The sequence below is a fragment of the Lemur catta genome, chromosome X, assembly GCF_020740605.2.
Source record: "Lemur catta isolate mLemCat1 chromosome X, mLemCat1.pri, whole genome shotgun sequence".
NCBI classification, from domain to species: domain Eukaryota; kingdom Metazoa; phylum Chordata; class Mammalia; order Primates; family Lemuridae; genus Lemur; species Lemur catta.
This window is the reverse complement of record NC_059155.1, coordinates 47,596,355-47,624,050: the sequence shown is the minus strand read 5'-3', so window position 1 is coordinate 47,624,050 and position 27,696 is coordinate 47,596,355. Positions and strand designations below refer to the sequence as shown.

At 50.7% G+C, this 27,696-nt stretch overlaps 1 protein-coding gene across 7 annotated transcripts; it reads left to right on the top strand.

Moving 5' to 3' along the window:
* The first annotated feature begins 1,564 nt into the window (after nucleotides 1–1,564).
* MED12 (mediator complex subunit 12) lies at nucleotides 1,565–23,232 on the top strand. 7 transcript variants are annotated; one of them, XM_045538669.1, is made up of 45 exons: nucleotides 1,567–1,873; nucleotides 2,382–2,486; nucleotides 2,694–2,885; nucleotides 3,024–3,183; nucleotides 4,267–4,448; nucleotides 4,639–4,749; nucleotides 4,857–5,111; nucleotides 5,480–5,626; nucleotides 5,777–5,876; nucleotides 6,003–6,139; nucleotides 6,359–6,490; nucleotides 6,859–6,985; nucleotides 7,462–7,691; nucleotides 8,038–8,118; nucleotides 8,251–8,421; nucleotides 8,623–8,767; nucleotides 8,935–8,985; nucleotides 9,261–9,379; nucleotides 9,570–9,713; nucleotides 10,153–10,316; nucleotides 10,544–10,675; nucleotides 11,086–11,313; nucleotides 11,489–11,633; nucleotides 11,793–11,913; nucleotides 12,291–12,392; nucleotides 12,502–12,615; nucleotides 12,859–13,034; nucleotides 13,217–13,396; nucleotides 14,005–14,076; nucleotides 14,606–14,736; nucleotides 14,906–15,067; nucleotides 15,320–15,431; nucleotides 15,598–15,687; nucleotides 16,246–16,355; nucleotides 16,908–17,043; nucleotides 17,281–17,442; nucleotides 18,529–18,903; nucleotides 19,232–19,382; nucleotides 19,538–19,734; nucleotides 19,886–19,963; nucleotides 20,052–20,269; nucleotides 21,762–21,969; nucleotides 22,326–22,466; nucleotides 22,667–22,748; nucleotides 22,957–23,232. In XM_045538669.1, exons 1-45 carry the CDS (start codon nucleotides 1,775–1,777, stop codon nucleotides 22,998–23,000), a joined length of 6,519 nt encoding a protein of 2,172 aa, XP_045394625.1. In that variant the 5' UTR covers nucleotides 1,567–1,774; the 3' UTR covers nucleotides 23,001–23,232. The 7 variants fall into 7 exon arrangements, with proteins under 7 accessions (XP_045394623.1, XP_045394624.1, XP_045394622.1 ...); XM_045538667.1 differs by lacking the exons at nucleotides 22,326–22,466; nucleotides 22,667–22,748; nucleotides 22,957–23,232 and having other exon boundaries at nucleotides 1,565–1,873; nucleotides 20,052–20,106; nucleotides 20,182–20,269; nucleotides 21,762–22,153; XM_045538666.1 differs by lacking the exons at nucleotides 22,326–22,466; nucleotides 22,667–22,748; nucleotides 22,957–23,232 and having other exon boundaries at nucleotides 1,566–1,873; nucleotides 19,538–19,743; nucleotides 20,052–20,106; nucleotides 20,182–20,269; nucleotides 21,762–22,153.
* The last annotated feature ends 4,464 nt before the right edge of the window (nucleotides 23,233–27,696 follow it).

The following is a 27,696-nucleotide window of genomic DNA, read 5'->3' as shown; positions in this document are numbered from 1 at the left end:
GTTGCCAGGGGTTGGGGGAAGGGAGGGGTGAATACGGAGAGCACAGAGGGTTTTTAGGTCAGTGAAAATATTCTGTATGATACTATAATAGTGGATACATGTCATACATTTGTCCAAACCCATAGACTGTACAACAGGAAGAGCGAACCCTAAGGTAAACCAGGAACTTTGGGTGATACTGTATCAATGTAAGTCCATCAGCTGTAACAAATGTACCACTCTGGTGGGGGATGTTGATAATGGGGGAAGTTATACTGCGTAGGGGCAGAGAGTATTTGGAAATCTTTGTATCCTCCTCTCAATTTTGCTGTGAACCTAAAACCGCTTTAAAAACTATCTTTTTAAAAAGTATCTTCCAGAGTTAGCTCAAATGTTACCTCCTCCAATGCGTTTTCCCTCTCCCCAGCCAGAATTAATTTTTCTTTCTTTTCTTTCTTTTTCCTTTCTTTTTTCTTTCTTTCTTTGTTTTTTTTTTTTTTTTGTTTTGTTTTTTTTGTTTTTTTTTTTTGAGACAGAGTCTTGCTCTGTGGCCCAGGTTAGAGTTCTGTGGCCTCAGCCTAGCTGACAGCAATCTCCAACTCCTGGGCTCAAGCGATCCTCCCGCCTTGGCCTCCCACAGAGAATTAATTTTTCTTCCCATCATGATTCAGTAGAATTTTGTTATTGTTACTTTTGTTACTTGTATTATTTTTGTTTGTTATTTTACTTTTATTGTAGCACTTTGGCTGTCTTTTCTCTAAATGGCAATACTGTAACAGAATAATGGCTCTGGAATAGAGAAAGAATCCTAGTCCCAGCTCCGTTACTTAGTAGCTGTAGAATATGCACATTTTCACTGTTTGAGAATTAGCTTCCTGGTTCACAAAATGGAGACGATAATAGCCCTTAACTCATGGGGCTGTTTGCAAATCAAAGGAGATAATGTCTGGAAAGCAGCCGACACAGTAGGTTCCGCTTTCGCTAGAGGAAGGGTCCTTAACCTGGAGCTCATGAACTCAGGGGATACTTAGATGAGCTTTAAGAGGTCTAAGAACCTCGCTAGATAGTATCTAACATTTTGCAAGTTTATATGTGCATTTTTCTGGGAGGAAGGTCCATAGCTTTCATTTGCATTTTAGAGTTTGTGACAGAAAAGGTTAGGCAGCTCGGGGCTAGACCATAAAGGCCTTGAGGGATTAGAGCCGGCCTTTTAGGGTTTAATGGGTGCTTTCTTATGCATACTTAGTTTCTAATTGTTACAACAGTCCTTTGAAGAAGGTGTTAGCCCCCTATTTTTTCAGATGCAGGAACTAAGAAACTGTGAAAGCTAGAGTTCCCAACCAATGCAAATATTATTGAACACTTTTCGAGGCCAAGAACCTAGCTAGGCGCTAGGAACCCAATTCTAGTCAGAGCTCAGCACCACGGCTGCCTCCCACGTTGCAGGTTTGCATCCCCAGCACAGTACGTGGCTCGGGAACGTTTCTGAGATTTTTGCTGAGTGAAATCGACTTTCCGCCGCCGCGCGGCAATCTCCCGGGGGCACAGAGCCCCGCCCCAGGCCGGGCAGGCCCCACCCCCTCCGCGGTCGGTATTGTCGGATGGTTCCCGGCGTCCCTCGGCTTCCCTCGGTAGTTTCCGGCAATGATCGAGAGTTTCTAACGTGCCCCCTGTTGTCTCTCGGCCGCCGTCCTCCCTAACCGCCCCCCCCCCCACTTTTCGGCTCTCTCTCCCCCTTCCCCACCCCCCGCAAGCCTGGCCCTGCTGGCGCCTCCGCCGCTACGGGCTGGGCAAGATGGCGGCCTTCGGGATCTTGAGCTACGAACACCGGCCCCTGAAGCGGCCGCGGCTGGGGCCTCCCGATGTGTACCCTCAAGATCCCAAACAGAAAGAGGTGCGTTCGAAAATCGGGGCTCTCAGGGGCCCGGGGCACGCAGTCAGCATAGGAGGAGGCATTGACGGTTTAGGGAAGGGGGGGCGGGGCGATTAGATGAGAAGGAAAGTCCCGAAAGGGGGAAGAGTAAAGTGGGCTGCTGTGGGAGAGCAGGACGCAGGTGGGTGGGGGGTTCCGAGGTGTGACTAGGGAATGTTGTAGGGGCCACACCAGAGGCGCCCACCTCCACACACATACACCTCAGAAAGTTGTCTGAGGCAGCTTGGTGAGGTACAGCTCCTCGCAAGGGAAGAGTGATGTTGAGGGTGCTCTGCGTGGCTGGGAATCTTAGAGACTGTGGGGGTGAGGGTGGGGTCCGAGTGAACATAAGGGCCCAGCTTTAAGTAACGCTCTGCTCTACTCAGAATCTTCCTCCTCCCCTCTTCGCTTGTTCCTTCTCTTCTGCCCTCCTCTCCTACCACCTCCCCCCAAGGGGAAAAAAAACTAAAATGCCGTTTTCCTGCCTCAGGATGAACTGACGGCCTTGAATGTAAAACAAGGTTTCAATAACCAGCCTGCTGTCTCTGGGGATGAACATGGCAGTGCCAAGAACGTCAACTTCAATCCTGCCAAGGTGAGACAACTCTGCCAGGCTGAAGGAAAAGGCTGGAAGAATCTGAGAAGGAGCAAAGGCCCTGGGTTGGGAAGACTTAAAGGGACAACCTAAATGTCTGAGCTTGCTTTCATAACCTAATGCTACCCCATTGGCATTTGCCCATCAAAGGCAGGACCACCTAACTGCCCCTTCTTCCCAGCCTGAGGTGTAGTTTTCTTCCCTCAGATCAGTTCCAACTTCAGCAGCATTATTGCAGAGAAGTTACGTTGTAACACCCTTCCTGACACTGGTCGCAGGAAGCCCCAAGTGAACCAGAAGGACAACTTCTGGCTGGTGACTGCACGATCCCAGAGTGCCATTAACACCTGGTTCACTGACCTGGCTGGCACCAAGCCACTCACACAACTAGCCAAAAAGGTGAGGTACTATTTCCTGTTCTTCAGGCTAAGGGTGGGGGAGCATGGGTCCCAAGTACCCTCCTATTCCCACATTAATCTCCATGGGTGCCAGCTCATAGGGGTAATAGAGACCTCACTAATTGTGATGTCTGTCCAGGTCCCCATTTTCAGTAAGAAGGAAGAAGTGTTTGGGTACTTAGCCAAATACACAGTGCCTGTGATGCGGGCTGCCTGGCTCATTAAGATGACCTGTGCCTACTATGCAGCAATCACTGAGACCAAGGTTAAGAAGAGACCTGTTGTTGACCCTTGCGTGGGTAAGTAACTCCTAATACCAAGTATACCAGTGGTCCCCAACCTTTTTGGCCCTAGAGACCAGTTTCGTGGAAAACAATTTTTCCCCAGACCTGGAGAGCGGGGCAGAATTCAGGCAGTGATACAAGTGATGGGGAGCACCTGTAAATACAGGTGAAGCTTCACTTGCTGGCCCACTGCTCACCTCCTGCTCTGTGACACCCCCACCCTCCACCGTTTCCTAAGTTTCATGGAAGACAATTTTTCCACAGACGGGAGTGGGGGTGCGCTGCGGACCTCTGTGGCCTAGTCCCTAACAGGCTGGGCCTGGTGCCCCATCCTTGGGGGTGGGGGTGGGGGTGGAAGTACAGGGTGCTGGGAACTGCAGAGGTATACCACTGATTGATTTGAGAAGCAGTAGAGAGACCCTTGGAATCATTCTCCTTCTTGTTTCTGCTTGTATCTTGTATTCACTCAGTAATTCAAGTATCTGTTGTGTGCACGTACGGGGCTACAAAGACAACCGGTACATAATCTCTGCTCTTAGGAAGCTTACAGTCTAGTAGGGATGCTAAGGCATATGTACGAATAACATAATTAAATGTAGAAAGTGGTAAATGTCAAAAGAGGAGGCAGAAGTTTCTTTGGACAGATAGATTACTTTCTTTGGGAGATAACCTGGGAAGGCTTTAGGAAGGTGGCATTTGGCTAGAGGGAAAAAGAATGAATAGAATTTAGAAGGATGGTGCTTGGGGGTGGGGGTAGGGGATGGAAGGTGTTCTAACACATTGACTACCACATTAGAAAAAAAATTTTTTTCCTTGGGGCCACAGTGTTTTATTACAAAATAGAATAAAAACTTCGAAAATAAAACGATCCTTCCTAATTTAATGAAAAATGTGTTATTTTTTATTGTTTTCTGTGCGTGAGTTAATTGCAACTTGAAAAATAGTTCACACGGCTCCCAAGGTAGAGACGTGTGAGTTACATATGCTTCATGAGGCCCCAGGCTCAAAACTAGCATGAGTTAAATACAAGTCACATGGCAGTTAATGTGCTAAGCATAAGGATATTATCAAATAGCCCTTTTTCCATGTTTCCTCTAGAATGGACTCAGATCATCACCAAGTACTTATGGGAGCAGCTACAGAAGATGGCTGAATACTACCGGCCAGGGCCTGTAGGAAGTGGGGGCTGTGGTTCCACGATAGGGCCCTTGCCCCATGATGTAGAGGTGGCGATCCGGCAGTGGGATTACAGTGAGAAGCTGGCCATGTTCATGTTTCAGGTAGGGAGTTAGGCATGTTGTGTGGGTCATTGGATTGAGCCTGATCTTGCCCTCTGCCAGTATAGAACAGAATCAGTCTGCCTCTTTGCCCCAGTTGTAGTTCTCTTCACCCTTTCATTTACTTTAACTGCCTCATCTCTAATAGTCCCTGTGTTAAACTAATTCTCTTCCCCACCCCTGGTACCCATAGGATGGAATGCTGGACAGACATGAGTTCTTGACCTGGGTGCTTGAATGTTTTGAGAAAATCCGCCCTGGAGAGGATGAATTGCTTAAACTGCTGCTGCCCTTACTGCTTCGAGTAAGGCCTAGGAGTTGGGGAGTCTAGGGAGGATTTGAGAAAGAATAAGACTTTAGAGCAGTGTCCCTTGGAGAGAATTAGAGGCTCTGATAGTCATGTCTTCACAGTATTCTGGGGAATTCGTTCAGTCTGCGTACCTCTCCCGCCGCCTTGCCTACTTCTGTACCCGGAGACTGGCCCTGCAGCTGGATGGTGTGAGCAGCCACTCATCTCATGTTATATCTGCTCAGTCAACAAGCACGCTGCCTACCACCCCTGCTCCTCAGCCCCCAGCTAGCAGCACACCCTCAACTCCCTTTAGTGACCTGCTTATGTGCCCTCAGCACCGGCCCCTGGTTTTTGGCCTCAGCTGTATCCTACAGGTAGGTACTAGGTGGGTCCAAGGAAGTATTAAGAGATAGCCTGAGAAGAGTTTCGTGCCCATCCTGAAGAATGGGGATGATTCCAGATTGGAGGTGGGAGTAGGCACTGAGTACTTTCTTGGAGGCTACTGCTTCTCAGTACTGGGGTATTAGTTCCCTTTGGAGGTTTTGGCCAGCCTCTCTCTTTCTTCCAGGGCTAAATGGTAAGAAAGTGGATGAAGGGAGGGGATTAGGGATGGAGTGATGCCTGCCACAGGGACTCAGTCCCAGTAACTTTGGATCTCAAGTGTAAGGGTTAGGTCTTATAACAGGATTCCGGAGAGGTAGTCATGGTAACTGAGTTTGACTTAGCTGTTTCTGTCTGGCAGACCATCCTCCTGTGTTGTCCTAGTGCCCTGGTTTGGCACTACTCGCTGACTGATAGCCGGATTAAGACTGGCTCACCACTTGACCACCTGCCTATTGCTCCCTCCAACCTGCCCATGCCAGAGGGCAACAGTGCCTTCACTCAGCAGGTAAGTCTGACCACTAGCCTGGTATTCCAACATTGAGCTATGAGGCTAAATTACTCTTTCAGAAATAATGATTTGGAGTCTGGTACTGTTCTTTCAGCCCAGAGCCCCGGTCTTGGCACATCCTTAAAGCCTTCCTTTTTGATACTGCAGGTCCGTGCAAAGTTGCGGGAGATTGAGCAGCAGATCAAGGAGCGAGGACAGGCAGTTGAGGTTCGCTGGTCTTTTGATAAGTGCCAGGAAGCTACTGCAGGTAGGTTTCAGAAGACAGTAGGAAGTATGTTTGAGACAAGGATGGAGCTTGTAAGGACATACAGATCTGAAAGCCAGAATGCACTGGGCCTCTAGTTAAGTCCCCTTTACCACTTTTCCTCTTTAGGCTTCACCATTGGACGGGTGCTCCATACTTTGGAAGTGCTGGACAGCCATAGTTTTGAGCGCTCTGACTTCAGCAACTCTCTTGACTCCCTTTGTAATCGAATCTTTGGATTGGGGCCTAGCAAGGATGGGCATGAGGTAAGCAAGAAGGGGAATCAAAGGAGCAAAATCATTGCAAGAGCAACAGTATGTTATGAGAGGAAGTCATGGTGAGGCATTGAAACCAGGGGATGTCTGCAGAGATGATCTTATTGGGCCCAAGATGTTTTAAGATGGGGCCCAGTCTTTAAAAAATTGGAACTTAATTCTTTGTCCCCAACCCTACCTTACTCATCCCTGTCTTCCTTTGGTCTCCAGATCTCCTCAGATGATGATGCTGTGGTATCATTACTGTGTGAATGGGCTGTCAGCTGCAAGCGTTCTGGTCGGCATCGTGCTATGGTGGTAGCCAAGCTCCTGGAGAAGAGACAGGCAGAGATTGAGGCTGAGGTTAGGGGGAAGAGATAAGAGAAGGAGATTGGCCAATGGGAAGGAATCTAACTGGGGTTGGGCACAGAGAGATTGAGGCGATAATGGGACCAAAGTTGAAGGTGTGAGAATAGAGTAAAAAAGTGGTAGAGAACTTAAAGGGAAAATTAAGGACATGAGGCAAAAGTAGAAAGGTGTGGATTAATGTCAGAGTTAGAGAAGAGATCAAGGCTTCAACTGGGAGGTGGTAAAGAAAATGGAGGTCAGAGGGGGAACGGAAGTGAAAAGCATGGGGTAGAGGCAAAACAGGTGGTAGTTGAAGGGTTACACATTGAGGAGTGAAGAAACAGGTAAAAGTCAGTCCTGCAATTTGTTCTTTCATCCTACAGCGTTGTGGAGAATCAGAAGCAGCAGATGAGAAGGGTTCCATTGCCTCTGGCTCCCTTTCTGCTCCGAGTGCTCCCATTTTCCAGGATGTCCTTCTGCAGTTTCTGGATACACAGGCTCCCATGCTGAGTATGGACCCCTGCCACCCTCTAGTTACCTCTGCCTTGACTCAGTTACCCACCACTGTCATCAGAAAGCATAATTAAGGGCCTTCTGGTCTATATTTCTGTCTTGATCTCTGTGCAGAATGACTTTTAGATGTAATTCTAGTCCTTGATCATCTTACAGTTTAATAGAGTAGAGAAACATAGATAATAATAAAGATAAGAATGTGTGACTAAAGCATTTTCACTGTATAAATAGCAGCAAAGATGCTATATTCCCTTCTGAGATGATGTGTGGGGCAACAGGTGGGTTAACCAACCATACTTTGTCCCTCAATAGTTTCTGAGATTTTTTTTTTTTTTGGTCACTCTTATTACTGCTTTGGGTGTATCCCTCTCTGAGGTCTTCTAGGAGCACCACACCTTTGGTGTGTCCCTCTTTCTTTTTGCCCACCTCTTTTGTGTTCTCCTAACTCATCTTTCCTCATTCCCTCCCTCCAGCGGATCCCCGAAGTGAGAGTGAGCGGGTGGAATTCTTTAACTTGGTACTGCTGTTCTGTGAACTGATTCGACATGATGTTTTCTCCCACAACATGTATACTTGCACTCTCATCTCCCGAGGGGACCTTGCCTTTGGAGCCCCTGGTCCCCGGCCTCCCTCTCCCTTTGATGATCCTGCCGATGACCCAGAGCGCAAGGAGGCGGAAGGCAGCAGCAGTAGCAAACTGGAAGTGAGTGGGCTTTTCCTTGCCCTGGATCATTCCTTCTGACATTTCCATCTTCATGGCTCCCAGAGGCCTCTGAGAGTCTCTTTTGCCTAATGAAGGTAGTATTTTCTTAGCACTTTGTGGTTTACAAAACACTCTCACATCAGCCCTGTGAGATACTCTTATCCCTATTTGAAAGCTGAAGGAAATCGAGGCCCATACTGGTTAAAGGACTGGACAAGACTTGAATCCAGATCCTGTGCTTTCCACAGTATGGTCTCCTCTCTCTAATTCCCCTGTGAACTTTTCTAGATGGTGGGGAGCAGCTCCCTAGATCTAAAGCAACTTCTCTTATGTTCTATGCCCTCAGGATCCAGGTCTCTCAGAATCTATGGACATCGACCCTAGTTCCAGTGTGCTCTTTGAGGACATGGAGAAGCCTGATTTCTCAGTAAGTTAGATCCTAAGCATGGAAAACTCCAGCTCCTTAGATCCTCCCATTATGCCTCTTTCTGGAATTGAATTATGCCCCCTCATCCCTTTTTCTCCTTCTAAATGTTCTGCCCTCTCACCTTTCTCTTAGTTGTTCTCCCCTACTATGCCCTGTGAGGGGAAGGGCAGTCCATCCCCTGAGAAACCAGATGTCGAGAAGGAAGTGAAGCCCCTACCCAAGGAGAAGATCGAAGGGACCCTTGGGGTTCTTTATGACCAGCCACGACACGTGCAGTATGCCACACACTTTCCCATCCCCCAGGTACTGTTCCCCAACACCTTGTGATGATCTGTTTTGAGCCCAGATTGCTGTCCAAGGAATTTGCCAAGGGGTTGGAGCTGTTCCTGAGGGTGTGGGTATGTTGGGAAGGGACTTGAGCACAGTGCTGCGGGGTATGGAGTGTGCTTTTAAGAGGAGGGAAGGAGATCTGTGCTGAAGTCTGACTGTGCTGCTGGGATGCAGGAGGAGTCATGCAGCCATGAGTGCAACCAGCGGTTGGTCGTATTGTTTGGGGTGGGAAAGCAGCGAGATGATGCCCGCCATGCCATCAAGAAAATTACCAAGGATATCCTGAAGGTTCTGAACCGCAAGGGGACAGCAGAAACTGGTGGGTTCGAGGCTCCTTAAACAGATCTCCCCCAAAGAGTGCCCTAGTCAGTGTTCCCTTCCCCAGCATAGGGAACTCCCCAGTCATGTCCCAATGTCCTGTCTCTTAGAGTCTCCTGAGAGCTCTAGTCCTTTTGAAACTTGCCCCCTCATTCCCCCCCTCTGCAGACCAGCTTGCTCCTATTGTGCCTCTGAATCCTGGAGACCTGACATTCTTAGGTACCTCACAGTAAGCCCCATACTGCCCTCCTTCCCTCTCCCTTCCCTCCCTCATCCTAGCACCTCCCTGTATATATTCCTCTAAGGTCCACATAGTCTGTGGTCCTCTAAACCTTTGCTTCACTGTCCCCTTCCCTTCATCCCACCTCCATCCCTTCGTTGACCCTCCCTTCCCGGCTTCCCTCTTCCTTTCCTCCCTCCGTCCCTCCCTCCCCACCCCCAGTCAGCTAGTTATCTTCCCTGTCCTGACTGGTCCCTTTCAACTGTCCCCTCAGGTGGGGAGGATGGGCAGAAGCGGAGGCGCAACCGGCCTGAGGTCTTCCCCACTGCCGAAGATATCTTTGCTAAGTTCCAGCACCTTTCACATTATGACCAACACCAGGTCACGGCTCAGGTGTGGGCCTAAGCCCAGCCCCCTTCCCACAGCCTGGCCTCCTCTTCTGTTTTCCTTTCCCCCTTATCTTTTTCTCCCCCTAGGCAGGCTAAGCTTCCTGATCTCCTCCCCTTCCTCCATCATCCTCTCCTGCTGCCCTCGTTCTTCTTGCCTCTCTCCACTCCCGTTTCACTCCCACTGCCCTTATCAGGTCTCCCGGAATGTTCTGGAGCAGATCACAAGCTTTGCCCTTGGCATGTCATACCACTTGCCTCTGGTGCAGCATGTGCAGTTCATCTTTGACCTCATGGAATATTCACTCAGCATCAGTGGCCTCATCGACTTTGCCATTCAGGTGGGGAAGTTGGGGGAGATAAGGGTGGAGGAAGGAGTCTGTGCTATATAGGGTCATAAAGACAGGGGTAGAGGCTCCAGCCAGTTTCCCATGCTATTTGGAGGGGCAGAAAGACTAGCACGGGGGGAATGGAACATGAGCTAAGACTGTAGGAATAGAGACTTAAGTGCTCCCTGGGGAGGCCCAGGAGGCAGATTAGAGCATTGGGCACAGACCATCCTCCCACTGTGGAGTTCATAGAACTATATCCTGGAGACTGGTTTAGAGGTGTCATTAATAGAACAAAGGACAGTGGCATGTGGTAACAGGGCCCTTCTATCCTGGGCGGTTCCAGCAGGAAGGGGCTCAGGCCTGGCCCTGCCAGTGTCCTCATAGGAAGGGGGTTATATATGATATGAGGGGCCTCTTCTCATCTCCCACCCCCCATTCACTCTGCTAGCTGCTGAATGAACTGAGCGTAGTTGAGGCCGAGCTGCTTCTCAAATCCTCGGATCTGGTGGGCAGCTACACTACCAGCCTGTGCCTGTGCATCGTGGCTGTCCTGCGGCACTATCATGCCTGCCTCATCCTCAACCAGGACCAGATGGCACAGGTCTTTGAGGGGTAAGCAGGGTTTCAAAATAACTGAAACACTCAGGTCTCTGGCGAATGCCAGTAGAAGTAGTCTGGGAAGAACACGCACATGGGCTCACACTGTAGGGAAGTTCCTGCCATTCAGGTGGGAAGGGAATAGTATTACCAAGAGACCTGGATCTGTTTCAAGGGCCCTTTGTGCCTTGGCCCCTCACATACCATCCGCTGATCTTCCCAACCTTGCCTCTTCGTGACAGGCTGTGTGGCGTAGTGAAGCATGGGATGAACCGATCGGATGGCTCCTCTGCAGAACGCTGTATCCTTGCTTATCTCTATGATCTGTACACGTCCTGTAGCCATTTAAAGAGCAAATTTGGGGAGCTCTTCAGGTAAGAGAGGTGGGAGGTAAGGGGTAAAAAGTGGGATCTAGTCCCTTCTCCTTCTCATTACTACCCAACTCAGGAGCTGAGCACAGCCCAGGACCCTGCTGCCTGTCTAGGGTCATTTATGGACTGTGTCCTCCACGTGTTGTTGCATTACTGAGAGTGGGTGCTCTTCTCCATCACCCATCTCTCTGGGGCCCACACTCTTCCTCCTCTTCCTCCCTGCCTCCAGAGGCCCCTGTTCCTTACTCTCATGTGGTTCCTTTCCTGCCAGTCTGCTTTGTCCCATCTCCCTTTTCTTGTCCCAAGGTCTCTTGTGCCTCACTTTCTCCTTTTTTTTTCCGCCTTTGCTGACCATCCCTCTACCTTACCAAACCTTCTTTAACACTACTATCTCCTTTCCCCTACCCCTGCAGCGACTTTTGCTCGAAAGTGAAGAATACCATTTACTGCAACGTGGAGCCATCAGAATCAAACATGCGCTGGGCACCTGAATTCATGATTGACACTCTGGAGAACCCCTCAGCTCACACCTTCACCTACACAGGGCTAGGCAAGAGTCTTAGTGAGAACCCTGCTAACCGCTACAGCTTTGTCTGCAATGCCCTTATGCACGTGTGTGTGGGGCACCATGATCCCGATAGGTATGGGGCGTACTGAGTGAAGAATGGGCACCACACCCCCACCTGATACTGGGAGGGCTAAGATACCCGGGAGGTACTACAACCTTGATTATTACTGGGGCAGAGATGAAAAGTTAATGAGTCTGAGATTTTGTGGAACAAGGTTTTTCCTGAGAGCATTTGTACTTTTCCCTAGGGTGAATGACATCGCAATCCTGTGTGCAGAGCTGACCGGCTACTGCAAGTCACTGAGTGCAGAATGGCTTGGAGTACTTAAGGCCTTGTGCTGCTCCTCTAACAATGGCACTTGTGGTTTCAACGACCTCCTCTGCAATGTAGATGTGAGACTTGGGGTGGAGTCTTGTTGGGGAAGGAGGCACTGACCAGGGCAAGGGGCTGGTCATGATCATCAAGGTAGTAGAGGGATGGAGTTCTGTAGAGTGGAGACATACCCCGTCTCTCCACACTAAGTGGTGATGTCTGTCTGCTTTTTCTTCCAGGTCAGTGACCTGTCTTTTCATGACTCCCTGGCTACTTTTGTTGCAATCCTCATCGCCCGGCAGTGTTTGCTCCTAGAAGATCTGATTCGCTGTGCTGCCATCCCTTCACTCCTTAATGCTGGTGAGCCACCAATCTGTAACCCTTAGAATTTCTGGACCCCAAATTTCCATACACACTCAATGGCCATCTTCTCATTGCTCAGTGTGAGAGACCCTACTGTGGCTCCCTGGCCCTTACCAGAAGGCCAGTCCTCTGGTGTGCCTCAGGCTGGAAGGGGCCTGTTTTCTATTTAACCCTGGGTTTGTAGCCCTGACCTTCCAATTTTTGACCCTTCAACTGCATAACGGTTCTTTGCTCTACCTCTCCTTCAGTATGATCTTGCTTTTTCTCCTTTCACTTTACCTCATCTTCCCCCTCATCTCCCCGCGCCACACGCACACGCACACGCACACACACAGAGTTCGGCTTCATCCCTTCCTGCTTTGTCTTCCTTTTAGCTTGTAGTGAACAGGACTCTGAGCCTGGGGCCCGGCTTACCTGCCGCATTCTCCTCCACCTTTTCAAGACACCGCAACTCAATCCTTGCCAGTCTGATGGAAGTAAGTGACCCCGATCTGAGCCAGCCAGCAGCAGAAAGTATGGCTTCCCCACCCCATTCCCCGCCACGCTTTCTACTTTGGCTTCCCCTGACTTCAGCTCCCTCTCCAGACAAGCCTACAGTAGGAATCCGCTCCTCCTGTGACCGCCACCTGCTGGCTGCCTCCCAGAACCGCATCGTGGATGGAGCTGTGTTTGCTGTTCTCAAGGCTGTGTTTGTACTTGGTATGGGGGTAGGAAGGGAGTGGTGCCAGAAGTGTGTATAGGGTGGAGTGCCAGCTAAACTACAAGGGACAGTCTTTCTCCCTCCCAAAGGTGGTCTCTCTGACCTTTGGGGAGGAGGGGAAGTATATTTCTGTCCCATAGGGCAAGATTTGGGGAGTTTCTGCCTCTGTGGGCCTGGAGTGGGTCTCCACACAGTATTCTGATCTCACTCTGCCCTCCCTATCTCCCACCCGTGAACCACAGGGGATGCAGAACTGAAGGGTTCGGGCTTCACTGTCACAGGAGGAGCAGAAGAACTTCCAGAGGAGGAGGGAGGAGGTGGCAGTGGCGGTCGGAGGCAGGGTGGCCGCAACATCTCTGTGGAGACAGCCAGTCTGGATGTCTATGCCAAGTACGTGCTGCGCAGCATCTGCCAACAGGTCAGTCTCACCTTCCCCCCACACCTCCTGAATGCCTCTGTGTAATATAGTCCTGTCTCCAGCCCACGATCGCGTCACCTCCCTACTATACATCATGTCCCTTACCAGCCCCTAGCCCATCCGCCTTATTCCTAAGCCCCTCACTGGTTGCCCCCCAGTCCCCTGATTATCAGCTTTCTCAGGAATGGGTAGGAGAACGTTGCCTTAAGTCGCTGTGTGAGGACAGCAATGACCTACAAGACCCCGTGTTGAGTAGTGCCCAGGCCCAGCGCCTCATGCAGCTCATCTGCTACCCACATCGACTGCTGGACAACGAGGATGGGGAAAACCCCCAGCGGCAACGCATTAAGCGTATTCTTCAGGTAGGCCAAGGTGATGGGGGTCTTGGAGGAAGCAGTGGGGCCCAACCTGGGGAGAAACAATGGGAACCTTGAGAAAAAGAGAGGGAGAGTTAAGTAGAGAGGAAGATGAACAAAGATATAAGAGAAAGGTAGTGAGAGAAACAGCTCCAGTGTGGGTTTAGGAGTAAATCCAGTATGGTCTAGACTGTAGAGTAACACTATTAGGTGAGGGCACTGCTGTCTGGAGCGAATCTAGCGTATCGGTGGGATGCATAGCATCTGGGAGGCCTTGTATATTTGGCATTTTGGTCATGACTGAGAAACTGAGTAGTAATAGCTACTACCTGTTGAGCACGTATTTTGTGCCAGATACTGTGCTAGGCACTCTGCATACATTTTCTCATTTAATCTTTACAACCCTACGAAGTGGGTATGGGTCTCCCTGTTTGACCGATGAGGAAACTGAGGCCTGAAGAGGTTAAGTAACTTTGTCAAGGTCATAGAGGTCCCTGTCAGACCTCTAGGAATCTGTGATTCAAGGTTGTGGGAGATCAGGAATTGGCCTCAGGATGGTGGGTAGCTAAGGTGACATGGTGATAACTAGCTTGGGGGTGGGGCCTCTATCACAGAACTTGGACCAGTGGACCATGCGCCAGTCTTCCTTGGAGCTGCAGCTCATGATTAAGCAGACCCCTAACAACGTGAGTAGCGCCTGGGCCTCCCTTGCCCTTGCCCACTTCCAGCTCCATGTGTCAAGGAATAGGCCACCATAGAAGAACCTAGGTCCTAGTCTTGGACTCTTGAACTGAGAGAAATAAGAGGGGATGGGTCCTGCCCAGCACCACAGGTGTGGCTGCTCTGCTGTGCCTGTGACATTGGGGCAAAGAGAAAAAGAAAAGAGGGGATGGGAAAATGGCAAACTTGTGGAGCTGATGCTCAGGGAAATGGGTTGGGAGTGTTGGAGCTCTGAGCTATGGGGAAGGTTGGTGGTGGTGATGGAGCCTGTTTCTGTGGCCGCAGATGTAAGGGGGTATGTAAAAGAGAAGACAGTGGGAATTAAAGAAACATGGAGGTGCTAGAGAGCACGACGGCTGACAGAGTTGTGTCCCTACCTTCCCATCACCCTCCACCCATGCTGTCATTCGCCCTCATCTCCCATCTCCCCTACCATCTGTTTTCCTTCACCCCAGCTACCTATTCTAGCACCTCTGTGCCTTTCATCCTCTGCAGGAGATGAACTCCCTCTTGGAGAACATCGCCAAGGCCACAATCGAGGTTTTCCAACAGTCAGCGGAGACAGGGTCATCTTCTGGAAGCAATGCAAGCAACATGCCCAGCAGCAAGACCAAGCCTGTGCTCAGGTTGGGTAGAAACATGTTAGGACCCATCCCCTTATGAGTTTCTCTTCTGATAGTGTGAATGACGTCAGTCGTGTGGAGATGCCGGCATGTCCTCAGGGGAAGGAGAGGATGGATTGTTTCAACCTCGCCTGGCTTCCTTGTAACCCTGTGTCCTCCATCTGTTTTCCAGCTCTCTGGAGCGCTCTGGTGTATGGCTGGTGGCCCCCCTCATTGCTAAACTGCCTACCTCAGTCCAGGGACATGTATTAAAGGCTGCTGGGGAGGAATTGGAGAAGGGTCAGCACCTGGCTTCCTCTTCCCGCAAAGAACGGGATCGACAAAAGCAAAAGAGGTAAAGGCGCTTGGGGAAGACCAGGACTGAGGGGTAGAAAGGAGAGGAGGCAGGCCCAGGGAGGAATAAAATTTGAGGCTAAGAGCTGAGGATAAACATCATAGGACAGTGGAAAATCAGAGGATAAGAGTGGGCATGGCTGAGCAAGAGGCTAGATCTTAAAAGAGTAGAGTCTGGGCCTTGGAGGAATGAGGTTGGAAGTTGCCTGATCCCTAACCCATGATCTCCCTTTTCTTTTTCTCCTGTCTCAAGTATGTCCCTGTTGAGCCAGCAGCCCTTCTTGTCCCTGGTGCTGACATGTCTGAAAGGGCAGGATGAGCAACGTGAGGGACTCCTTACCTCCCTCTACAGCCAGGTGCACCAGGTACAGGTCTCTGGACCATGGAGGTGGGCAGAAGGGCAGGGAAGAATGCACCTAGGAGGCCACGATGTACTTAGAATTCTCAGTACTTTCTGTTAAACACACTGGGTGCTTTGGGATGGAAACGAGAAGATCCTTGAACTGCACATTATACTTGTTTCTGTCCTAGATTGTGAATAATTGGCGAGACGACCAGTACTTAGATGATTGTAAACCAAAGCAGCTCATGCATGAGGCACTCAAACTGCGGCTTAACCTGGTGAGAGGGCGAGCTGGGGAGACGAAGGAAGGGGGTCGGGCTGGATATGCAGAGTAAAGAAGCCTCAGCTTGGGGCTTATGGGGATGAGGAGAGAGACCTCAGGTTTTTCTGGGTCTTCCAGTACTAACCCTGCTCTCCTAAAGGACACCGGGCCTGAAAATAGTTAAGGGGACTGGATTGCTCTGGTCGGGGTCCAATAGCTTATGTACTCTGGATCCTTGCATGGACTCTGCTTCATCCTAGATTCTGACTGGGCCCTAGAAACACTAGAAACCCACTGTGGAATATTGAATGGAATCTTGGAAATCATTTAGTCCAGGTCCCAACATTTTATAAGTAAGGAAACGGGCCCAGAGATGTCAAGAATCAGTCACTGGCTTGAGATCATGTAGCAAATCAGAAGTACAACTGTAGCATGACCTCAGGTGTCCCGACTCCCACCCAACCCAGATTCTAATCTAAGTTTTTCTTAGAAAAGGTTCTATAGGTTTCCACCAAACAAAATGCCGACGTTCGCACTCCTGAGCCATCTGACTGACTTGTTGTGGCCCTGACAGGTGGGGGGCATGTTTGACACAGTGCAGCGCAGCACTCAGCAGACCACGGAGTGGGCCGTGCTCCTCCTGGAGATCATCATCAGCGGCACTGTCGACATGCAGTCCAACAAGTAAAGCATTCCCACCCCCTCCCTGCAGTTTTGTACCCAAGAAGATCCCCCTACGCCCACACCAGGTGCGCAACCCACTGAGATCAGTGTGGCTGTTACTGTGGATTCCATGGCCCTGGGTTCCCCCACACAATTTTATTGCCCTCAAGATGATATATAAAGTACCTCTCCTGGCCAGGCACGGTGGCTCACGCCTGTAATCCTAGCACTTTGGGAGGCCAAGGCAGGAGGATAGCTTGAGCTCAGGAGTTTGAGACCAGCCTGAGCAAAAGCGAGACCCCATCTCTAACAAAAATAGAAAAAATTAGCCGGGCGTGGTGGCGTGCGTCTGTAGTCCCAGCTACTCGGGAGGCTGAGGCAGGAGGATCACTGGAGCCCAGGAGTGTGGGGTTGCGGTGAGCTATGATGATGCCACTGCACTCTGCATGGGGTAGAGTAAGACTCTGTCTCAAAAAAAAAAAAGTCACCTCTCCCTACTTATATCCCCTGCAGAGGCCTTTTTCTGTCTTAACCTCTTTCTTCTCTGGTATTCTCCCTGGCTTCCTGTCACAGTGAGCTCTTTACTACCGTGTTGGACATGCTGAGCGTGCTCATCAATGGGACATTGGCTGCAGATATGTCTAGCATCTCACAAGGCAGCATGGAGGAAAACAAACGTGCATACATGAACCTGGTGAAGAAGCTGCGGGTGAGCAAAGGAGGCAGGTGCAAGCTTTGGGGGTACGGGCATCTGCTGTCCAGCTTCAGGGACTTCATTCTGGCCTGAGCCCTCTTCCTTTCCCTCTCTCATCTGTTTTTTCTTTGTTATTCATGCAACGAGGATTTACTGGGGGTCATCTTTATGCCAGGTTCTGTGCTATCCCAAGACTTCCTGTCCCTTTTTTTCTGTATCTCTGAACTCTTGTCCTCTCTTCTGTGCGTACAGAAAGAATTGGGGGAGCGCCAGTCGGACAGTCTGGAAAAGGTTCATCAGCTGCTGCCACTGCCCAAGCAGACCCGAGATGTCATCACATGTGAGCCACAAGGCTCCCTTATCGACACCAAGGGCAACAAGATCGCTGGCTTCGATTCTATCTTCAAGAAGGAGGCAGGTTCTGTTGTCTTCCCATACCCTCTGCCTTTTTTCCCCTTTGGGCAAGAGCCTGCCCTGCATTAACCTCTTAACTACAACAGACTCATCAGACTAAGGAGTCCATCAGGCTCTGCCAGTAAAAACCATCTCTAGGATTTTGAGTGAATCACTTAACTTTCCTTACATTGCATCTCCCCATCTTTGGAGTCCCACCCTCTTTCTTTGGTCTCTCCCTTCACCCCCACCCACCTTTTAACATACCACCCATTTCTCAGAACCCGACCCTCCTCTTCTTGCTGCTCCACCTGCCTTGTGTCCTACCTCCCCCATCTGTCTGGCTGACGCCTGCATCTCTTTTGTCCCTGCGTTTCTCTCTCCACAACCACCCATCTCTGCATAGTTTTTCCTTTTCCCTTCTCTGTCAGTTGCAGTATTTGTTGAATAACTATCATCATGGTGTTAAGTAAAGAGTGAGAGGAAAAGAGGATGCAGAATTTAAAATCCAAAGTCTGACCCCTTCATGTATACATTCTCTTCATTTCTCTTCCTGATCCGTCTGTCTCTTTGTCTCTGTCTCTTACTCTGCCTTTCTTTGTCTCTCTCCACCTACCTCTTTGTCTCTCTCTCTTCCTCCTTCTCTCTCTCTCTCTCTCTCTCTCTCTCTCTCTCTCTCTCTGACTCTGCCTTTCTCTGCCTGTCTTTAGTCTCTCCCTGCCTTTTCTCTCTCTCTCCCTTCCTGTTTCTATTTGTCTTCCTCTGAATATCAGTCTTTCTCCCTCTCCTCCCACCCCTCCTTTTTCTGTCTCTGCTTCTCCTGGTTCTCCCTCTCCTGCATCTCCTTTTCTCCTGGCTTCATCTTCCCCTCCGCACCTCTCTCTACCCCCACCCATTGCTCTCTCCCCTTCTGACTCTCCTCTGCATGTGTGTGTATCCCTGTGTGTTTCTGTCTGTCTTCCTCTCACCATCTCCTCTGAACCAACCTATGACTTTTTTTTATTTCTTTATTACCAACAGATATTTTAGCGTCTTCTACAAGTGCTCAAGGTCTGTCTTGTCTTTTTCAAGTCTCAACAGCTCATTGTTTCTCGTTTTCTGGAGCAGGGTCTACAGGTTTCCACCAAACAAAAGATCTCTCCTTGGGATCTTTTTGAGGGGTTGAAGCCGTCAGCACCACTCTCTTGGGGCTGGTTTGGAACAGTCCGGGTTGACCGACGAGTGGCTCGAGGAGAGGAACAGCAGCGGTTGCTGCTCTACCACACACACCTGAGGCCCCGGCCCCGTGCCTATTACCTGGAGCCACTGCCACTGCCACCAGAAGATGAGGAGCCCCCTGCTCCCACACTGCTAGAACCTGAGAAAAAGGCTCCAGAGCCCCCCAAAACTGACAAACCTGGGGCTGCTCCACCTAGTACTGAGGAACGCAAGAAGAAGTCCACCAAGGGCAAAAAGCGCAGTCAGCCAGCCACCAAGACGGAGGTTAGTGCCTCCCCCGGTCACAGTTCTCCCACAGCCTTTCTCCTCATGATGCTTTCTAGTTTCTGGTTTGTGGGAGGGGTGGGGGTGCGTAGGGAGGGTGTGTCATCAGAATCATAATAAAAATTAACCATGTAGGGCATGCTTATAACATTGACTCAAACTGCACAAAAGCAATACATATAACCAAAATGTTTGTACCCCCGTAATATTCTGAAATTAAAAAAAACTAACCATGTAAATCCAGCTCCTCGTTACCCCATTCTACCCCATCTCCTCCTGCCCTACTCAGCTACAACCCATCCTCCTTCTTCCTCTGCCATTCACACAGGACTATGGAATGGGCCCAGGTCGGAGTGGCCCCTATGGTGTGACAGTGCCTCCGGACCTCCTGCACCACGCAAACCCTGGTTCCATATCCCACATTAGCTATAGGCAGAGCTCCATAGGCCTGTACACCCAGAACCAGCCACTACCTGCAGGTGAGTACCAGCCACTAGGAATGATGGAGTGACCTGAACATTCCTCTTGCCCAGAGGATGATGTCACTCCCCTGAGGAGCTATGGATGACTAGGACACTGAACAAGGGATGGAGGGGTGAGGAGCCTAGGGAGATTAGTCTGCTCTCCTTTTTAGGTGGCCCTCGTGTGGACCCATACCGCCCTGTGCGGTTACCAATGCAGAAGCTGCCAACCCGACCAACTTACCCTGGAGTGCTGCCCACAACCATGACTGGCGTCATGGGCCTAGAACCCTCCTCTTATAAGACCTCTGTTTACCGGCAGCAGCAACCTGCGGTGCCCCAAGGACAGCGCCTTCGCCAACAGCTCCAGGCAAAGATAGTGAGAGGGGCAGTAGGGAGGGCTGTCAGGGAGAGGGGAGGAGACACTTGGGATCTCCACAAGGACATGCAGGGTGGGAGATACAAGAGATGAGATGGCAGAAAGTATTTGCTGAGTTTGAGGTTTTTCTTTTTCCCTTTAGCAGAGTCAGGGGATGTTGGGACAGTCATCTGTCCATCAGATGACTCCCAGCTCTTCCTACGGCTTGCAGACCTCCCAGGTAAGGGCCCAGGATTGTGAGAATCAGGAAGAGTGAGGCAAGCTGCTCTGCATGCTCTTGGCCCTGATTCCCTCTCTCCTCCCTCCAGGGCTATACTCCTTATGTTTCTCATGTGGGATTGCAGCAACACACAGGCCCCGCAGGTACCATGGTGCCCCCCAGCTACTCCAGCCAGCCTTATCAGAGCACCCACCCTTCTACCAATCCTACTCTTGTAGATCCCACCCGCCACCTGCAACAGCGGCCCAGTGGCTATGTGCACCAGCAGGCCCCAACCTATGGACATGGACTGACCTCCGCTCAAAGGTACCCAAAGTAGTGGTGAGCTGGGAAGAGACACAGAGGAATGAGGGAGCATTTGACTTGGAAAAGCCCGCAGGCTGAAGGTGATGGGACTGGTCAGAACTTTTGGAGATGTTGAGAACACTTACCTGGCCACACGGCCTGTAACCACAAAAGGCTGGAACTGGAAGGGCCCCTGGAGACCACTAGTCTCTCATCTACTTCCCCAACATTTCTTTGAGGCCCACAGAAGGGAAATCATTGACTGACTGACTCTGCTAAGAAAAGGTCTGGAGTTCATAGACGCCACTATATGATAAGGAGTCATGAAGCTGGTATTAAACAGTTGAATACCAGGAGGGACTAAGGAACAAATCCTCCTACCATGGTTAGTGTTAGTCAAGCCTTAGTTAAGACCTTGTAAACATGTTTTGAGGCTCTGACGCTTAGGATTTAGAACACGGGTGGGGGAGGGGGCCTGACTAACTGCCAGCACTGTGCTGGGACTGGGTGAGATGAGGAAAGATGGCAAAAAATAAATAAGTAAAATACCTAGTCCCTCACCACAAAGAATTTTTGCTAAAGTTCAGATAAGACTTACACGGAAGAACATTTAGAGAACACTCTGAGCAAAGATACAATCGGGTATGTTGTGTGCTGTGAAGTAAAATGGGAATTCAGAAAAAATGTGGGGTAATATCAATGTGGGCCTGAGTCATCAGAGAATGTTTTGTGAAGGAGATCAGACTTGAGTTGGCCTTTGAAGGATAGATATGATTGGGATTTGTGGAGAAGGGGAGAAGGAAGGGCATTCCAGGTAGAGGGCATAAAACAAACAAAGACATGGGACTGGAATGAATAGGGTGTGTAGGGAGAAGAGCTTGGATGGAGTGCAGAATCTGTGCCAGGGAAGTAGTCAGGGCTAGGCTGGGGGGCGCAGATTGATAGGTGGCCTTGAATACTCAGCTGTAGAATTGAGATACAATCCCAGAAAGGGCTCTTTTTTTTAATCAAGAGAGTGATAGGAGGAGTTGGACATGTTGAGAGATTCCTGTGGAATGAGTGCACAGGATGCACAGTGGAAGGTGGGAGAGGACTGGAGACAGGGAGCCCAGCTCACAGACTGTTGCAGTGATGTACAGATGTAGTAGAGCAATTTGAAATGTTATTGGGAACGACAACAGCAACAACAAAAAACCTCAATGAGTGTTTATCTATCTTGCCTATCTTGTGCTAAGACTGTTTTTCACTTTCATAAGAGAAAAATGGCTAAAACAGAATTGAAAAATTCCTAACCATTAAGGTTATGAGACACTAAAGTAGGGTACTGTCTTTGTGCCTTATTTCCCAACCTAGAAGTTTATCAGGCCCCAAAAGGGCTCTTCTGGTTAGTGACAACAGGAATGAATGAAGTAACTTGTTAAAGTTTATTTCAGCTCAGAGACCCGGGGTTTATACTGATCCCTTCTCCCTTCCCTCCCCCATGCCTTGACCTCTGGGCCTCTTGTCTTTGGAGGTTTTCACACCAGACACTTCAGCAGACACCCATGATAGGTACCATGACTCCACTGAGTGCTCAGGGTGTCCAAGCAGGCGTCCGCTCAACTTCCATCCTACCTGAGCAGCAGCAGCAGCAGCAACAACAGCAGCAGCAACAGCAGCAGCAGCAGCAGCAACAGCAGCAATACCACATCCGGCAACAGCAACAACAACAGATCCTGAGGGTAAGGCACTAGGATTTCGTCTGGGACCAAGAAGCCTGAGGAGGAGGAGAGGCACAAGTTCTTCCCACTCTGTTACCAAGACTAAATGAGACAGTATACTAAAACACCCAGAAGAGTGGCTGGCCTACAGTGATGCTTAAGTTACTTCTGTACCCTCCCTCTTTTTGTTTTCTGGGCACTATAGTAGGAACGAGTTGGACATTGCCTGCTGGGTACTCTAGATTTGGTTTCCTTCTTTGTAGCTGTCTGAGAAGGGAAGACAGTGGACCCAGAGTTCCCTCCCTGCTTCTTCATCCCCGTCCCCATCCCTCCAATACTGAATCTTAGTATCTTTTATGTTCTCGTAGCAGCAGCAGCAGCAGCAGCAACAGCAGCAGCAGCAGCAGCAACAGCAGCAGCAGCAGCAACAGCAGCAGCAACAGCAGCAACAACAACACCAGCAGCAACAGCAGCAACAGACAGCTCCTCCCCAACCCCAGCCCCAGTCCCAGCCCCAGGTAGCTGCTGGACTACAGCCCCAGGCTCAGGGACAGCTGCCCAGGTTGGGCACACAGCCAATGAACTGGGTTGGGGACAGTATGGAATGGAGCAGAGGTGGGAGGCAAGGCATAGCACCCGAAAAAGGGATTGGGAGATGAAGATGAAGAAGGAGGTGGAAGGTCAGAGTTCAGTCTACCACTTTCCATTTTCACCTCAGTTCCAGCGTCAGGGGCTTCAGCAGACCCAGCAGCAGCAACAGACAGCAGCTTTGGTCCGGCAACTCCAACAACAGCTCTCCAGTAAGCCTGCCTGCCCTCCCAAAGAGAACACCATGAAATAAATGGGGGATGGGGTGGGCAAACGTAGCTGAGGTGATTGCTTCAGGCCCAGGTTATGGGGGAAAGCATTCCATTCTGTTCCCTTCCCTTGCTACCCCAATAGCTTTCCTCATGCATACCCACACGCCTACTTGGTCTTCCAGCCCTGATAATCTCTGGTTTTTCACAGATACCCAGCCACAGCCCAGTACCAACATATTTGGACGCTACTGAGCCACCTGGAGGAACTGCTTGTGCACTGGATGTGGCCCCAACCTTTCCTCTTAATTCCCAACCCCCTTCCCAGGCTAGCACCAGTAGTGGTTGGGGCTCTTCCCTCAGGCTCCATTTTTAATAAGTTTTTAGTATTTTTGTTAACGTGAGGCATTGAGCTGTTGGGTTTTGTACATTATTTATATAGATACCCCAGAGCTGTTGCACCCAATACACAGAGCTTCTTTGCAAAGGGAGTGTGTGAGTTTTGCATGTCCGGGAAGGGCGATCTCTCAGGAGAGTGCTGGGGGCTAGATCAACAAGTCAGAGCCTTCATTCTATTCAGATTATCTCCCGTTTACCTTCCACCCCCTCACTTTCTGAATTCTGATTGGATTGCTACCCTCTCTTTCTTTCTCCAATCTGGCAACATATTGAGGTATGGGCCCTTAGTCTCTTAAGGACAGCTTACCTTCTCAGCTGAATGTTGCAACTGCTGTACAACTTTTCTCCATGGGGGATATACCACTGGGATTGGGGACGGGCCATTAGGCCAGAGACAAACTCGGTGGAACCTAGTTCTCCCTCCACAACACCTCAGATGCTGGGCATCAAACAAGCTGGGGAAGGTAGAGATGACAGACACTGCCTTCCCTTTTTGCCATCTTGTGGGGTCCCCATCATGCATCAAGTGGCATCCTTTTCTTAGGACAGAGAACTTCCCTGAGAGTCACATTCCTGGATTAAAAAATGCCCTCCATTGGCATGTGTCATCATAGAACAGGTGGTAGAAGGACGGTATGGCTCCAGGAGGAAGAGAGACCAGTAAAAAGGAGCACCCTTTTCTCTCTCTGCCCTGCTGCCAGAACTGCTTGTTTTCACATGACCCACCTTGGCCGTTACCCAAGATGACTGTTGCTCACTCCCGTTTTACAGTAGAGAAAACTCAAAACTGTTGCTCCAGAGTCACATTTGGAGCTGTAGCAGGGCCATTCTTGGCCCCCTTGTCTTCTGGTTTGGGCGTTAGATCCAAGGCTGTCCAGGAGAGCCAGCTGGTTTACTACAATGGAGTCTTCTGGTCTGCCTAGCTGGGGCTGGAAGAGGATCAGCCCCAGCCTGTGGGCGGGTGGTACAGGATGATGTGACAGCTTAAGGGTAATGTCCAAGCCTTAGTTACACCCTATCACTAGGAAGTGTCAAGTGTGCTGGTAAAACCAGGAACACCAATTAATACCCAAGTTATAAAAAATAAAAAATAAAATCCCTCTTTCAGGCCCACGAAGCCCTCACTCATATAGGACTCACCAAGTTTAAGAGTTGTGTGCGGAAGGAATGAAACTCCCTGACAGGGTAAAGGCAAACATGACGGAAACTGACTTCTGACTTATTCTATGCTGACATAAACGTTCTGAGGAGCCACAGGGTGAGAGGCTTGGCTGGGATAAGGGACATGCAGAGGGGTTTTGGGGGTGCTAGACAAACTGGACAGGTGCACTGCATACAGAGACACAAGGCATAGAGACACCGGATCTGGAGGGGAGACAAATGGTCACACAACTGGCACGCTGACAGTCTGAGTCTGACATGCCCCAGCAGAAGCAGCACAAGGGAACAGCACTGACCTTTGGGAGAGGGACAGGATGAGGGCAGAGTGGCCCTGCTGGTTGCTGCTTGGGTAGTGCTGGTGCTAAGAAGAGGAAGGGGATGCCAACTGAGTTGGAGGTGTGTTTTTGTGGAGCATGACTGGGGACTCCTGAAGGCAGTGCCTCAGTTTCTCCCTTTGGGTCAAGGTCTCAAGCTTCACAGGTAAAGTTTGGACTAGTGGCCCTGGAAGATCACCTGTCTGATAGCTTGCTCTTTGAGGTGTGCGTGAGGGAGAGAGGGAGGGAGAGTGCAAGCAGAGCAAGCCTGAGCATGGGGGGAATTGGGCCATGCCCCAGGACTTGAGCCATCTCTGGCACAAAAGGAGTTAATGGCAGGGACCGCGCCCCCCCCACCCCGTGTCCGGGCACGCGCAGCGCGCCCCCTCGGTGCGCGGGCACAGCAGCCAGGCTGCCGGAGAGCTGATCTCGGGGATTCGGGTGCGGAGCCCTTGGCCTGGAGGCGATATGGGTGGTCCGTGGCCCGGTTCAGTCGCTTGCAGCAGCCCGGGGAACAGGTGAGGCTGCCTGTCCTGGTCTCTCATCCTCTAGCTGCCCATACCTTGCCCCCATCCTATCCCCTCCCAATCCCAGGCTCCTCCACTCCCCAGCCAGGGGCCCCCATCCCTTTCAACCCTATGTTCTCCATCAGCACCCCTGACCCCCCACTCCTCCCCCGCTTCTCTTCTCTCCTCCACCTCCTCCCTAAATCCCGCATCCCTATCATCCTCCCGCCCCTGGTCCCTCTATTTCCACAGCCCAGCCCGCATGCTCATCAAAATACCCCTATTGAGGGCCCCCAGCCCCATTCCTGTATTGCACATTGCCAGTCCCCCCTCCCCTGCAGTGCAGCCCCATCCCCCTTCCATCATAGCATCTTAAAGCCAGGCTCCCTCCCCCACTTTCTGCAGCCCCCCCACCCAATGGAGGCCTTTATCCTATCCTCCCCCATTCCAATGCCACTCCATCCCCCAATACCATTCCAAACCCGCGTAGTTCCCCAATACTGCAATTCTCAATACTGGTCCATTCCTGCACAATGCCCCTCGCCCAATACCGGTCCAGCCCAAAAAGTACCCCCAGATGCCATTCTCCCTGGCATTGCTGCCTCCCCTCTCTTCTCCCAAATTGCAAGTTGGACCAGGATAGAGATGTTGGCCTCGGGGATTCACAGTGGGTCCTAGGGTACAGAGGGCGTTTGGGGGTCGGTCTGTTTGTCTAGGTGTTCACAGGGGAGGGGCTGCAGGGAATTGACTCAAAGGGGAATTTGGCATTTGGCGTTGAAGGGTTACTAGAGAGGGAGGCATCCTGAAAGGGTTAATGGAATTTGTGGGGTGGGGGCGGCACCGAGGGGGTTAATGGGGGGGGTGCTGGCGGGGAAGCCGTGTGAATGAGCGGTCTGTGCCCCAGAGTTGCCATGGAGACGGTGAATGGGGGGATTGTGTGAACTCAGCTGCGGACTATCCCCCCCATACACACACCCACCCACTCCCTCCTGCCCCACCTCCCTACTCCTACCCCTTCCTTCCCTTCCTCCCCCCCCACCCGGGTGCATCCTGGGCAGTGTCTGAGATCTTCCCCCCCATATTTTGCTCCCCATTTTCCCATTTCCTCTGAGCCCCCACTCCTTTAGCCACTTTACCCGCCCTCCCTCTTCTTCCTTTTCTTCTCTCTCTCCCTCTCTCTCTCTCTGTCTGTCTCTTTCACACAAACACACACACACACACACACACACACACACACATTCTCATTCCTCTCTCGTGGTGGCCGATTGCCGGGCGTTCCCAATCTCCCCCCTCCCCCACCCCTTCAGCCAGTTCTTAAAGGAGCAGGCCTGCAATCTTGGAAGGCGGGAGAAATGGGGGGAAACTAAATGTGCATGCAGTGTGCATGTGAGTGTGTGTCTGACCATGCGAGTGTGTCTGCGTGTGCCTGTGTGTATGTGTTGACTGTGTAACTGTGTCAGAAGGCCTGTGTGTCTGAGTGTGTTGCTATTTCTGTTTCTGTCTCCACCTATGTGTCACCATTATGCTGCATGTGTCTCTGGATATTTACCTATGCGGGTATGTGTGATTATATTTCAGTAAGTCTCTGTGTGTGTCTCTGAATGTATCACTCTGTGAGGCTCTGGCTGTGTGAGGCGCTCTGGCTGTGTGAGGCGCTCTGTCTCAGAATGTGGGACTATATGAGGGGATCTCTGTGGGTTTGGAATGTATGTCTCTATGAGTGAATATCACAGTGTCTGTGATCCTGGCTCGGTCTCTCTCATTCCCTCTTTGAGTCTTTGTGAGTTTATTTCTATGAGTCTCTGAGTGTATGTGCCCTACACTGTGTTGTTTATTTTACACTGGATGAGCATCAACAATGCCTAGGGTGCTGGGCAGAATGATTTCTACCTCAATTCTGGCATTGCATTCGTTGTTGAATTAAGAGATAGCCAACAGAAAGGACCAAGGCTTAAAGATTTGGGAGCAGTGAGGGCTCAAGAGAAATGTACAGGACGGGCTCAGGAGGGTCTGGGGATTCTGGTGAATGGCTGTCCTGCCCCCTGCCCTGCCTGAGAGTGAGGAGGTCTCTCTGTGATTTCCTCTGTCCATCTGCTGCTTTCCCTTCTTATGCCTAGTGTCCAAGAGTGAGGTTAGCGATCCTACCCACTCCTGACGTGGAGGTCTCTGTGTGGGATTATCGGGTCCTTGGGGCTGGACAGCTCAGTGTTCATGCAGCATGCCCGGGGACCCAGGCTCCATTTCTAGTTCTTCCCACCCCCTGGCTACCATGTTACTCTGGTTCCAGCCGACCCTGATGAACTCCATTGGCTGTGGGGTTGAAGTTGGAGACTTTGAATTTGCAGTGGCAACAACTGTCACTCTCCCAATCCCCTTGTATTTTCCAACCATGGCCAGGCACATAGAATGCTTCTGACTGGTGGTGGATCACCTGTGAGTGGCTGGAGCCCTGAGCCTGTGAAATCTCTCCTAATGGTAGGAGAATAGCCCAAGCCCATGAGGGCCCCCAAAGACCAACTCTGTACCCCTCCCAGACCATCATGGATGACGTATACTTCCCTCTTTCCACAG